Consider the following 14,281-nt stretch of genomic DNA (forward strand, 5'->3'; position numbering starts at 1 on the left):
CCGTTGGGCGCATTTCATTTCGCCGTCTAGCTTACCTGTAAAAAGTTCCGATTCCTCGTCTGCTTTTATTTTTTGTTGACGTGCTTCGGTAAAGCTAAATTGTATCCAAAAAATTCAAAATTCGATTTCAAAGAACAAAATGAGCAGAAATGTTTAAAAAAATTAACACTCGATGCAATGAAGTGAATAAACGACTACAGGCCAGCTCTTATTTTCAAGGAGTCGGTTTCTACCTAACCTAACGTACATAATCTCAGAATTTTATAGAATTTTAGGAACGTGTGAAAAGTATGGGAGACGTCACACTGATACTACTCTATTTCCCATTTTCTGTATTTCTGCTTGAAATACTTTAACACAGTAATAATAATCTAAACTACTAACGCCCCCATTTCAAGTGAAAATGGACTACAATTTCTTGAAAACAATATTATAACTTACGAAAGTTAGTTCCGCCATTTAGATCCCCAGATTTAATTTTCATGAACCATGGTACGGATACTAACAAGGAGAGTACCCGAGGTGTTTTTTCTGATTTTGTTCAAAGTCGGTCGTAATGTAGACCAATATGAAAATTGAAATTTCCCAAAATGAAACGGTGCACTATCCATTGGTTTTGCCATGGCAACCGAAAATGTTTTTGACCACTTAAAACAGAAATGCGATTATTTCCTTATTTTTCCCAAAAATATTTACAACTTTAACACAAAAATGTTAAAATTTACCCAAAAATGTTCCAATTTACCTAAACGTGGTCGAAATTACCTATTTCGTGATTTTAATTTTTTTTTTAAATTTTCATAGGTAAAACCGAAAACATTCCATGCTTTTTAAAATGGAGAGTTTTTGTTTAAAGTGGTCAAAACATTTTCAGCTTCCATGGCAAATCGAAAGGGAAGTGCAACGTCTCCTTTTGGGAAATTTCATACCTCAGATAGGTCTACATTATATCAAAGATAATTTAAACTCGTACCCTAGATTCGAATACTGAGAGCTTTCCCATTGACGGTTTTGTTACGAAGAGTTTACCCTCTTCCGGCACGTGACCTCAGAAAAATCGGGCTCCATCGGTTGCGGTAAGGCGCAAACCATGGAGCGAATTTTTTCTGAGTTACAGCGGGAAGTGGGTAAACGCTATCGTCAACGGGCGAGAGAGTGATTTCGAATCTAGGGTACGAGTTTAAATTATCTTTGATTATATACGCCCGACTTTGAACAAAATCGGCAATTAACTTATCGGGGACTCTCCTTGTAAGTGCCCAGTTTGTACCCTTATTAGAGACTCTTATATTGGGATAATTACTTAGGTGGGGAATGAACTAGTGGCGACATGGAACCTAATCATCGCCGATTAAGTTCTATTTCGTCGCTAGTTCAATTCGCCACGTAATTATTCTAATTGTACTGCTCTAGCTTGTACCAAAATATTTTTATTGTTAAAAACTTGTTATTAAAATAAGCTGATTACCACTCAACTGAATAAAATATATGATTTAATATAATATCATAAGTATCACTGAACGACGTCGGTTAATGATATTAATGATGATCTGTCGCGGGGTGATTGCGTAATCGGAGGATTAGAAACTGCAAATTCGTCGAAAAAATGACACCTACGTATTATATACCAGCCAAAGCACTTCCTTCAAACACCAGGGTAATGTTTAAAATTTGTCCCGATTTAATTTGCAAAAATCTGTTCGTCGATAGGATGAACATAGGCGTGCGCAGGGTTTTAAAGCAGGTCGGGCCAGCTTATTTTTTTACGCCCTTTTAAGCTCTTGCGCCCTCTATCCTTTTTTGTGAAACTTATTAAATACCAAGGCGCTCCTGTGTAGTTCCTTTCTTTCTCAATAGATGTGGCTTGAAATTGTTATAGTAGAGTATGTGACGAAACAATAGTACTTTTTAATTTAAACTATACTAAAAACCAATATAGTTTACAAAATTACATTGCCGCGTATTGCTTTAACAAAAACGTGTTCTACTTTTTAAAATTTGACTTTCACATTTTTACTATATTAAAAAAAATCCATCAAACCTTTTATTTTATCCTTTTTAATACAGGTATCTAGTTTTCGTGTTTGATTTATTATTATTGTTTAAAATCGTTGCCCGATTTACGTTTTCGATTTTTATTTCTACGCGCTGGTTCGCGAAGCAATGCGAAGAGGGTTCGGCGGTTCGGCGAGCAGTGGATTTTAGGAAATTTTGGGCACCTACAATGTTAAGGCTTGCATAGGCGTGCGCACGATAGGGCCACCATGGCCCGACCTGAAAACTGAAAGGGCGCAAAAAAATTGGGAAAACGATTTTAAACAATAATAATAAATCAAACACGAAAACTAGATACCTGTATTAAAAAGTGGGGTGGCACTTTAGCCTCGCAGCAAGAGGAGCCGGGTTCGATCGCAGCTAGTGGCACTGGGTGAAAATCCGCAACCACTCCTTCTGCGTAGAGTTTGTAAGTTCTCTCCCCACTGGTTAAAGGGGTTTTCCACCGAGATCTTCGGTTTCCCCTTCCCATAAAAACTTGCTGAGGTTAACGGTAATAGTAAGTGTAGGGAGTTGTTGGCTCGCGTGGCATGAAGGGCTTGCCACCACCCTCCTACGCATTGTAAACCGGCCACCTGTTACTTGATCACGCACAAGCAACATTGCTTATGTGGTCGAAGGTGGTGCCTTGGGTATTAGCTCTATTTAAAAAAAAAAGAAAAAAAAGGTTTGATGGATTTTTTTTTAATATAGTAAAGCAACACGCGGCAATGTAATTTTGTAAACTATATTGGTTTTTAGTATAGTTTAAATTAAAAAGTACTATTGTTTCGTCACATACTCTACTATAACAATTTCTAGCCACATCTATTGAGAAAGAAAGGAACTACACAGGAGCGCCTTGGTATTTAATAAGTTTCACAAAAAAGGATAGAGGGCGCAAGAGCTTAAAAGGGCGTAAAAAATAAGCTGGCCCGACCTGCTTTAAATGCCTGCGCACGGCTATGATAGGCTTTCGCCCTTTTTCAGGATCCTTGTTTTAAATAGGAGGATGGAAATTCTGGATTTTATATTATGGGGTAGACTGGGTAGGTAGGCTTGGCAATGTTATACCATTGAACTTAATACAATATAGACATCTAGCGGAAATAGTTTGAACTTACGAAAATATTTTCGTCTGCTAGTTGTTGTCACGCCACGTGTTTTTATAGTTTTTGCAATGAATCAAGGAAAACACAACTATACTGTTTTTTCCAAAAGTAAAAAAGAGACAAATAATGGTAAATATAAAATAAAAACAACAGTATTTAAAAGCCAAGATTGTTATTACAATATTTTGCTACTAAAAACCAACATTCAGCTTCCTCCACTTTACAACTTTACACTACTGAGCCAAAGAAAAACTTCTAATTTCGAACGTCTAGCATATATGTTAATCTAGTAACACTGCCTGCCGTGAGATGGCGCTACAAGCTTATGTTAAAGTTTTAGCTCGAGCTACGTTACCGTAGGTGCGACAGGGAGGATACAGTTTTCCATTCCATGATAAGGCCATTCCAGGCTGAGAAATAAGGAATTTTTTAAACTGGACCTGTGGGCAGTTACGAGTAGAGCCTAGGTAGTTTAATTAAAAAACTAGCCACTGGCCACTTACCATTTTTAACCTACAAAATCAGGTTTCATAATTTATGTTAGAAGAAACCACCTATGGAGTGTGGACTGTGAGAAGGATGATAAAATACGCGAAAAAGTAGATTAGTCCATAATTAAAAGGGATAATATAGCTAAATCCTAAACAAATTAAAAAACTTACTAATAACTCGTACCAATAGGTCTTCGAGCAAACAGAAAACGCGAAAATCGGATCATATAGATCTTCGAGTAATAAACTAAATTAAAAAAAAATAAAATAGCCAGAAATTCCAACGGTAGACCGGTTTCGTTCTATTTGGAACTCATCAGTACCGTGCGGGAAATCTGGCTGGAGACTGTCAAATCTAAAAGAGAAACTAAGCCTAAACATTAAAAATTTCAAAACGCGTTGCATATAGCAACGGAAAGCTAGCATGGGTGACACCCGGGGCGGATATCATGGGGTGCTACTTACTAGTCTCAAAGATAATTTAAATTCGTACCCTAGATTAGAATACTGAGAGCTTTCCCATTGACGGTTTTGTTACAAAGCGTTTACCCTTTTCCGGCACGTGACCTCAGAAAAATCGGGCTCCATCGGTTGCGGTAAGGCGCAAACCATGTAGCGAATTTTTTCTGAGTTCCTGCGGGAAGTGGGTAAACGCTATCGGCAACGCGCGAGTGAGTGATTTCGAATCTAGGGTACGAGTTTAAATTATCTTTGCTAGTCTCTAGTTTATGTAAGTTTTTATTTTTTCCACGGACGGGTGTCACCCGGGGCGGACAGCCCCAACCGTATCCCCTAGCTACGCCACTGGTAGGGAATCTTTCTTGCGCCTAACTAAATTGAAAAGAGAAGCTAACCCTAAACATTAAAAATTTCGAAACGCTTTCCGTTGCCTTTATAATAGAAATGTTAAGCCAGCATCAGAAAACGTTTAGGGGAAACATGTAGGATTGTAAACATCGCTTTATTGTGTATAATCTTACAAGTTTCTGAAGCTTTATTTCATTTTCATATGGTCAGAGCACTTGCATTTTAACACTAGGGGCGGCAGTTATATTTTTTTGTTCTTGTATTTACATAACATTTCAAGTTATAATTGAATGAAACTATTCTTTAATACTTAAATTAAGTCTAAATACCCTATTTAAGAAAAGCAGCTTTCAGTTTAGAATCAAGAAGATTAACAACTGTAATCTTATAGGCCTAATTTAAAAAATTGTTAAAAGGTGTAACCAGTGGATCTTAAAATTAATTTCGCGCGTGAAAATACGCCGCCATGTTAGGGTATAAAAACAGGTAATTATGCCTGCTATACCTCAAAATGTAAAGGTAGTGTCACGCGCAAAAACGTAATTTTGAAATCGGTCAATTGAGTAATGACTAATCTTTTATAAAACGGGAGGGTTCTTGTTTCGAATTTCTTTGGAGTCACGTTTACTGCTATAGTGAGAATAGCGTACAATCGAAGTTGGCCATGGTCCGCTCTAAGGGTAAATTATATACAAATTATTTAGATTCAATAACCATTTGATTAGAAATAATGGTTTTTAATATAAACTAGGCATGTGCGAGCCTTGATTTTTGGGTTTCGAGCCAAGCTTAAGAGTATGAAAAATTTCACTTTTTGAGCATCGAGACAAGCTTTAAAATATTATCAAGCTTTCAAGCTTTTAGCCTTAGCTTAAAAAGGGTGTTTCAAGTACAAGGATAATTACGCTTAGCTGTATTTCATCAGATGATGAATCATTTAAACTAGAATCTTCACTTTCATGACTAGGTTCAACTATTTCTTCATTAAAAGAATATTTACTGCCAGACCTTTTTTACGTTTATTTGAAGCCATATTTGTGAAGTCTAAATTAATAACAAGGGATTACAACAAGAAAATAGTAGACTGATGAACCACCAAACAACTGACAATAAACAGCTGGGACACCCTACGTTATGTAACTTATGGTTTTAGTTTCGTTTTCAACATATAAAATCAGTGACCAATCAGAAAAAACTAGAACTTGCACCTCACCCAATAAAAGATGTTAAGGCGGGACCAAAGGGAATTTTTTTAGTAGCTTTTCCCGCCATTTTTAAAAGCTCGCGAGTATTGCCTTGGTAAGAATAATAGTTTCGAGTACTCGAAAATTAATCCTAGTCCTCGATTTTCAAGCCGAGTACTCGCACATGCCTAATATAAACCCAAAAAATTATTGATAAAAAATTCCTGGACAATTGTAGAACTCTGACTAGCAGTTTTGTAATTATGTCTGAAGGTATATTGTATATTCAATATTTTAAATACCTATAAGCTTTATTATGTCAAGAATACATGATTACTCCAGCCATTCAGACATGAATGACCAAAATCGAAAATCATTCTTCCCATGAATCACCATACTGGTTTTTGGTTTCAACTGGAAAAAAACAAATACTGTAAAATATTAGTGTAACAGAATATAAACAAAAAATTGTACCTTGGCTTCTAGATGTAGGAATATCTGATGATCTAGGGCTATATTGATAAGGTGATGGGGAAGGCTGCGATTGCGCTGTAGTTCTTCTTCTTTGATCGTATTCTTCACGATTTTCTTTGCGAAGTTCTTCGTATGTAGTGCTAGATTTGGCTTCAGGTAGATTTAGTTCATAATCCTCTTTCCTTTGTAACATTTCTGAATCTGATTCAAATGAGATATTAAGTAAAACAATTATCAATTGATAAATTATCCTCAACTTACTGTCCATATTTGGTCTCTGACTGTCATCCAAACCCTCATTTTGTTTAAATTTATCAATGTTTAAAGTTCTTGGTGCACCTTGGTCCGTTGGATATTTAGAAATATAAGCTTTTTCAGACGTGCCAGGAATTTCTGTTGTTAACCTGTGCATTTAAATAAGAGATTAAAGTAAAACACTTCTATTTTAAAATACATTTTTGATATGGTACAATTCTGTATATCCACCAGCACGTTTTCTAAGCATTTCAGCAAACTGACTATTTGGTAGTTTCATTAGTTTTTCCTCGCAGGTTTTTCTATATGATACTTTCCCTAAGAACCACGCAAAAGCAGAGACACCTAATATTTTGAACGTGGAGCCATATTTTGGGTGCCCACTTAGATATCCTTGTCTAACAGCATAGTGAACCGCCAATGCTCCGAGGGAAGCCATTGGTAGACCTACAAAAAAGATACGTTAATAGCACAGGGACCTTATCTTGACCAAGTTACATACTTCTGTAATAAAAACTTTCTCGGTTACATTCCCTCAATACTCGAAGTTCTTCCATAGAGAACCTATGCCTGCCCTGCTGTAATAACAGTTTTTTAATTATAATAAATAAATTTTAATTACAGTAAAAACGTTATATGCATTAACCAAGGCTTAGCAATATTACATTAAATTTATTCGGGAACTTTACGAAAAATGTAGAAGTAAATAATTATATGTGAACAATACAATAACAATTACCTGATTTTGATCATTTCGACGAAAATTACCTATTTCTTTATTTTCATCACTAATTCCACGTTCCCCTTCCATGGTTGTAATTAAAATTCAAGTATGATCAAATCATTAAGCAGACACCGTAGCAGAAAAAAGCGACGAAAGAAATATTAAAAAAGGCGGGAAATTTAATAGCGTTTTCTATTTGGCTCCGTAACCTCCGTTATTGATTTCATTACAATCGAGAGAGAAATTAAACGTGTTTCTGCTGGTAATTTGAATTTTCGGGTCTTGGTCTGCCATTTTGCGAAAAAATCTAAAAGAAACGCGCAAAAATTTGCTCCGATCTCGATCTGTTGAAATTGGCAGATCGTTTTTGGGCGATCTTGAAGCACTCGAGAGCAGGAAATGGAACCCGCGAGTCTTGATCGGAGCAGATCCGAGCACGCAAATGGTACATAAAATGTTTTTCAGAGCGATCTAGAGCGCGTGAGAGCAATCAAATGGAACACGCTATAACTCATAGCGTCTGGCCGTTCTAAGCCTTGGTCTATCATTTTGCCCAAAAATTTAAAAGCAACACGCAAAAATTTTCTCCGATCTCGATCTCAATCCGTTGATGCGTCGAAACAAGGACAGTAGATACAGGGACGATAAAGTGTATAGGCGGCCTCTGTTATAATATATCACGTAAACGCAAGCAGAGTAAGGGCCTGTTGCAAAAGCCCTAGTCAAAGTGCTAGCCCATTGAATTTAAAATGGCGGTCACCTAATTTTAGCGGTTCTTGACGAGGCTTAAGTGTTCAAAACAAATGGGAATTTTTTTATTTAAGCTCGTAGTTTTATTTTTAATTTAACATCAAAATGGTAAAAACTAACTACAATAATACTGTCCAAGGTGAACTACGTCTTAACAATGGCCGCGGTTTGTTGACATCTAGCTCCCCGTGAATATGAAGACTTTAAAATCGAATTTTTTTCCTGCTTTATTTCAGCGCCTATTAAATGCAATACCGCGGAAAAACAGCGGAGTTGGCAACTCTGATCAAAAGCGATTCTATCTGGGGCAGGCCCAAGGTTAGTAAATTTTAGGCTATAAAAGGTTGCCTCGATACGCTGTGGTTGCTAATGGCGTTTTCCATTGGGACTGTTCTGAACGTGATCCGGATTTGCCTTCTACGTCATCGCTCTAACACGGAGAACTCCGCTAGGTGCTCGGAGGACTAGACTTCCAGCCCTCCCAATGGAATACGAATTTTTCTCGGAGTCACTTTGCTTAAAAATTGCTCATTTTTGGTTGCCCCGTCCCTCGAGTTGGGGCCGCTCGGATCAATCCGCGAGGGAGCAACAGTGCCTATGGAAGACGTGCCTCCTTTTTGGAGTTGCCCTTTTTGTCCCAATGGAACACGTTTTATATTTAGGAGCGCTCCAGGAGCTCTCAGAGGACTCCAATGGAAAACGCCATTATAGAGATGAGATCCTATTGAAAATCAATGGGATCTCATCTGGGTGACGTCAGCAACAGACGAATTTTGGAGGAAATCCAAAAATTCTTTCAAACCGTTTCTCAATCGAGACCCCGTTGGGGCAGGCCAGTAGCCAGAGGCGACTCAGGCGAGCCAGTTTGGGCGCCACACGTACTGGGATTTTTTTCCGCCCGACCTGGCGTTATAGAAGAAATTTTTATTATTTTTTCATTCGCCTGAAGTTTCTCAACTTAAAATGCTTAAATGTATTTCAATTTACGATTATTTTTATTTCCTTATTTTAACAAGCGCCGATCTCTGAATCCTGAAAATAATATTTTGAAATGTTGTTTGCATCGTGATTCCTCTGACTTTTTATTATTCAATTTATATTTATTGAACCATGTAAAGTTCTAGAGCAGTTCGGAGGTCCTGCAAAGAGTTCCAAACAAAGGATGGAACAGAAGTTTTTTTTTCGAAGCTGGGTCTACATGAAGTTTAAGACGTGATAGCATCTGAGATCAGAGATAGCGCTTTATTAGCTTTGTGAATAATAAAGTTTATAGTCTTAAGACAAGAGCTGACCGAATTACGTTTTAAATTACGCGCGTGATGCTGGCAAAGCAACGGCTTTCCTTTGGATCATTTTAAACTGATGCTTTTCGGCCTCCGTATTAGTCCAAGATCCCATGACAAAATAAGCACGTGATAAGGTACACGGTGGGTCAAGATATTTTTAAATTAGGTAAGTGATTTGTAACAAAGAACTGTTTGTCTTACGGGTCAAAGTGGGGGGTTTCCGGAAATACGAACCACGTGACGTCACTTCCGGTGACCTTGAAAATTGATATGACCTCATATTGGTATCATTCGATTGGTCTCAACGTGCTCTTACCAAATATCGCTAATTTAACGATCAAATAAGAACCATGAGGCGTATAAGATTAAAATTGAAGCAATTTTTCAAGACTGAAGGCCTTGCATTTTTTAAAATTTAGTTGGGGCTTACAGCAGGAGCTCCAGGACAAATTTTATTCCCAGTCAGATGGAAGTGTGTCTTAGTCACTGGGAAAGCAAATCGCCCGAGACAGAGCTAAATTCGTTATCTTAAACTCGAAAGAGCAAAAGCACCTTCGTTACACCAGAAGAAACAGGATACCATACAGATTCCTGTTCAGTAGCGTCGCTAAGGGTGGGCATATGTGGGCTTTAGTCCCCCTGCATTTCTGAGAGGGGCCACATATTTATATTAAAAGGGCCACATGTTTATAATTAAGAGGCCACATATTTTAATTTAAGAATTTTCTTTATCTCTAGTTTTATTGCCAAGAAACGTCTTTCAAAATCAATTCGTTTACTCAAAAAGATAGTAGGGAGCGGAAATTGAGAGAAAGTTGAAAAGAAAAGGGCTTAAGTGAATTTAAGGAAATATCCCAGGCATGCACGTGTCCCCTCCAGGTCGGATACAAGATCAGTAGGGGGTCCAGAAAACGTGACGAGAGCCGCAACAATAAAACGACCTTGCTTTTTCGATTTCACCTTTTTTGAGAAATATGGTCAATCCAAGGTTCCCGCTAAGGGCCACACAATTCTTAGGGGCCACAAAATAACTAGCCCACCTGTGAAAAAACCTTAGCGCCGCTACTGTTCCTGTTATGGAACAAACCATGGGAAATTCTGGTACTTAAAGATAGGAGGCTTCCCACAAAAGAGAAGCACCGTGAACTTTGCAGCTAGTAGTTTGGTAAGAAGAAGTTGGTTTTCAGATGGGTGGTGACATCAGATTGTTGTATTTATATACCCCGTGCACCGCCAAAGCATTACAGGGGTTACTCATCATCTGTCCCGGCCGAGCCGTCGACCTGTATACAAAGATAGGAAATGCTTCCTAAATCACATACACACAACGGTATACACCCGTATACCTGCATCTCCTACTCACGACTCACTCGTGAGTTCGTCAAAATTCACAACGATATAACGCATTACGCGTTCAAGATCGCTGATCGTTTCGTTATCCAGATTGTGGAGACCATTCTCGCGGATTGGTCTCCTTAACAAATGGTTCGTTCTAGGACAATTACGAACATAGTGCTCTGAGTCTGCTTCCAGAGCACCGCATATGCATTTGGGCGATGCAATATGACCCAAGTTGAACAGGTAGAGTGGGAACTTACCATGTCCACTTAGGATTTGCGTCAAATAGTAATTCGTGTTGAAGCTACCATTGACCTTAGGAAAGTACCTCTTAGTTACCTTTCCCTTCTCACTCTCATCCCATGACTCCTGCCACCTTTGAGTCGTCACCTCATTGAGCCACCTTTTAATCACCAACTTAGTTGGCTTCATCTCCTTCTCCTCGGGAAGATCGGTTGCTGATTTTGCAAGAAAGTCAGCCCTTTCATTCCCTACACACCCAGTGTGCGACTTTATCCAAGTAAAGTTGACTTGAGTCTCCATCCGTTTTAACACCTTACGGATATCATGGCATAAACCATGATTGTTTTTATGATTGCTTAATGCGTTAATAGCAAAAAGACAATCTGTAAAAACCGTTGCACCATCACCAGGACGTTGACCATGCGTCCTTAACCAGCAAATACCCTCGTGTATTGCTAACAGCTCAAGAGAAAACGCATCCACCTTACCATTAATGCGAGTGACCTCATTGTACACTTCCACACCATCTCTGTACACAGCAAATGCCACTCCGGCACCCCGACCGGATAACGAACCGTCAGTAAACACCTCTATCCCATTGCCATTGGGTAGTTGCTCTGTGATGTTTATACTGCTACTGACCGCTGGGTGGTCCTCCCATGGGTCGCCTGGGTAGAGGTAGTTACCACCACGTAACTCCACCCCACAATGCTTACTGTCTTCCCTAAAAGAAAAGGACCTGAACACAGCAGCTTCCTGACTCACCACCAGGTCTAACGGTTGAATACCAGCAAGGATCCGCAGCGCATCGCTCGAGACAGTCCGGTAAGCACAAGTAATACGAAGGGCCGCAATTCTCTGAATTGAGCTCAACTTCCTCACCATCACACTATTTTGCGTGCTCTTCCACCAAGCACCGCAAGCGTAAGCCACTACTCTCACAATACACCCATTGTAGATAGTCCTTAACGCTTTATGGTCGAGGCCCCACTCAACCTTTGCAAAACAAGCAATGCTTTGCACCAGCTTCGTCACCCGGACACTTACTTCCTCGAGATGAGGAAGAAAGGTAAGCTTGCTGTCGATGGTGACACCGACAACTTTCAACTTGTCAACATTTGCAATGTTGACGGCTCCCATCTTATAGATTGGGAGCCTTTTCATTATGGATGGGTGGTGACAGTGGAAGCCGTCACTTTCTCGGACACGTTTTAGAGATTTTCCGATACTCATCAGGGTTGTCTTACGAAGCAGATTTTGGCAACGGCGTTACGATGGCCCCTTCCAGTCCCTGGGAAGCTCAGAGGTGGAGATAAAACGTGAAATTAGGTCCGCGATAGAAGCAGCTATGGAATAAGTACAGCGTTTCGGAATATGCTAAAATTTTGTGTAAGTGGAGCAATTTTAAGTAATAATTTTCTATTATTTCAATATCCGCCATCGGAGTACAAACCAAAGGAAGAAGGCGGATGCGGCTGAGATGCCTAATTTTTAATTGCTTCACGTCTTCTCTATTGAATGTTATAATGGCAAAATACGCGAATGCAGTAGTGCATTGGAGCGTTTAATGAATATTTCTCTTGACGTTCCGGAATCACTTTTTCCTAGACGGATCGCGAGCATGTACATGTTCCTGGATAACTCGATCCTACAATATTGAAAAAGGAGAAGCTACGCCTACAGTCCCTGGACTCAAACAAAACCAGCACCTAATTTATTACCATAAGCCTATCATAAGGTCTCCATTACGGCATTGTTCCATGCGAGAAGAAAATTAACGTACGACGATAGGGCAGTATCGACATCTTTTTTTTAAAAATTTCTACATCAAAAATATTATCTTACTTGCCACACAAAAAGCGAGTGATCTCAAATTTGAAAAAGAAATATCTTCGTAAAGGTAAATCTTATTTTTTAATAGCCAGTTTTAGGTTCTGATGAATTATTTTGGAAATAAAAAGCGATAAAATTGTGAACAAGCCTTGACTACGGTGCTAAGGGCTCGCGGCGGAGATTTCTCCCGCGTGGTTCTAAGTTTAAAAACTTTCGCGCACGGCTTGTGCGCATTCATAATGCATTTCGCGAAATTTATCTCAGAAATGCATAGTTGAGGACGTAGCCACTAGGAGGTACCGAATACCTACATCATAATAACGGGAATGTGATCGTAAAAAATTTGGCCTAGACCTTTGCTTATGGGGACCTTATGATAGGCTTATGTTATTACCAATACACCAATGTGCAAATGTGATATAACCGACAAAGAAACATTTGTTTCAAAACAAATTGTGATGGCTTTTACTAGTCACCCCTCCTAATTAAAGGGAATATAACCTCTGGTATTTCTGTCGCCCTCCGAGGGTTCCAATATTGTCCGCTGCCTCCCATGGCTTTTCACACCTGCGGCGCTGATAATCGCTGATTGCGAAGGGAATAAAGGAAATTGATGGGGCCTTCCATAAAGAACGCGTTGGAGGTTCTATTCCCTTTAACGGCTTTCCCGCTCTACCTGGAGGACCTGGCCACGGCCCTGAACTTGGGAGCATTTCGGTAGAAGCCTAAAGAATAAAAACGCAAAAAACTGGCTCCAAGAGCGATTTCGATCTGTTGACCGTCGAAATATTCAGATCGGTTTCGAGAAATCTAGGATCGAGCACTCGGTAGCAGTAAATGGAATACGTGAAAATTGGATGGAGGCGAAACGAGCTCTCAAATGGAACATTAGATTTTAATCGGAGCGATCTCGTGGGCTCGAGAGTAGTCAAATAGAAAACTAAACTAAGAATGTAGGTTGATATTAATAAACTTAACACAAAATGCGTTTACATTTGTAATTCGATAAATATTACCTCTGCAGACGAGGGCTACGTTCAGTGAAGCTTAACGGTCTTATACCGTTTTACGTTTGCGTTGATTCCGTTGAGACTTTTTATCCTGTCTTGTTGAACGCTTTCTTACGATTGTTGTAATTTTTATAAAATATCGTCTGCTGTATCGTCCGCAGCTAGCCTTCCCGCGTGCTGTGACGTCACGATTCCGTTTAACAACGAAGAAACCAGCTGGTAGAGCAGGTTCAAATGTTTCAGCAACGGTTCAGCAACGCTACGTCACACCGGAAATGGAAAAAAGCGTACAGTATAAAACCGGTTCCGAAATACTGCAACGCTTAATTTGTTGCAAGCTACTGAACGTAGCCGAGGCGAGTGTTTTTAATTTAAATTTTAAAACCTCCATGTTTTTCTTAAAACAAGATATGTTTTAAGTATTAAATTTAAATTTGAAAAAATTATCATGTATATCAACTTAATAAACCCAAGATGAATTTTATAGGAAATTAATTTTTCGAGTTAATTGGTTTTGGAGATAAGGTAGCGAAACGCGCATTTAATGTTTTTTTGGTATTAGATGGCGCCTGTAATTGGCACGAAATTCAAATATCACAATAGTGCGTACTCGGGTTTTGGGGTCCCGCGAATTGGCCAGAAATCTAACTTAAAATTAAAATTGCTTAATGCAACTGAAAAATTACTTCAGAAATGATCAGTACTAAAACTATAATTTTCAACCAAATCGGTCTTAATTT

At 38.9% G+C, this 14,281-nt stretch overlaps 1 protein-coding gene across 2 annotated transcripts; it reads right to left on the reverse strand.

Moving 5' to 3' along the window:
* Positions 1-4,983: 4,983 nt before the first annotated feature.
* Positions 4,984-7,242, reverse strand: asrij (OCIA domain-containing protein asrij). Of its 2 annotated transcripts, none has more exons than XM_090172693.1 (7): positions 7,097-7,236; positions 6,860-6,932; positions 6,573-6,804; positions 6,364-6,506; positions 6,103-6,303; positions 5,931-6,042; positions 4,984-5,118 (listed from the first exon to the last, which is right to left on the reverse strand). In XM_090172693.1, exons 1-6 carry the CDS (start codon positions 7,166-7,168, stop codon positions 6,002-6,004), a joined length of 762 nt encoding a protein of 253 aa, XP_090028819.1. In that variant the 5' UTR covers positions 7,169-7,236; the 3' UTR covers positions 4,984-5,118; positions 5,931-6,001. The 2 variants fall into 2 exon arrangements, with proteins under 2 accessions (XP_090028819.1, XP_090028818.1); XM_090172692.1 differs by having other exon boundaries at positions 4,985-5,118; positions 6,860-6,935; positions 7,097-7,242.
* Between the last annotated feature and the right edge of the window lie 7,039 nt (positions 7,243-14,281).

Source organism: Leiobunum rupestre, chromosome 4, assembly GCF_980474605.1.
Source record: "Leiobunum rupestre chromosome 4, qqLeiRupe1.1.hap1, whole genome shotgun sequence".
NCBI classification, from domain to species: Eukaryota; Metazoa; Arthropoda; class Arachnida; order Opiliones; family Sclerosomatidae; genus Leiobunum; species Leiobunum rupestre.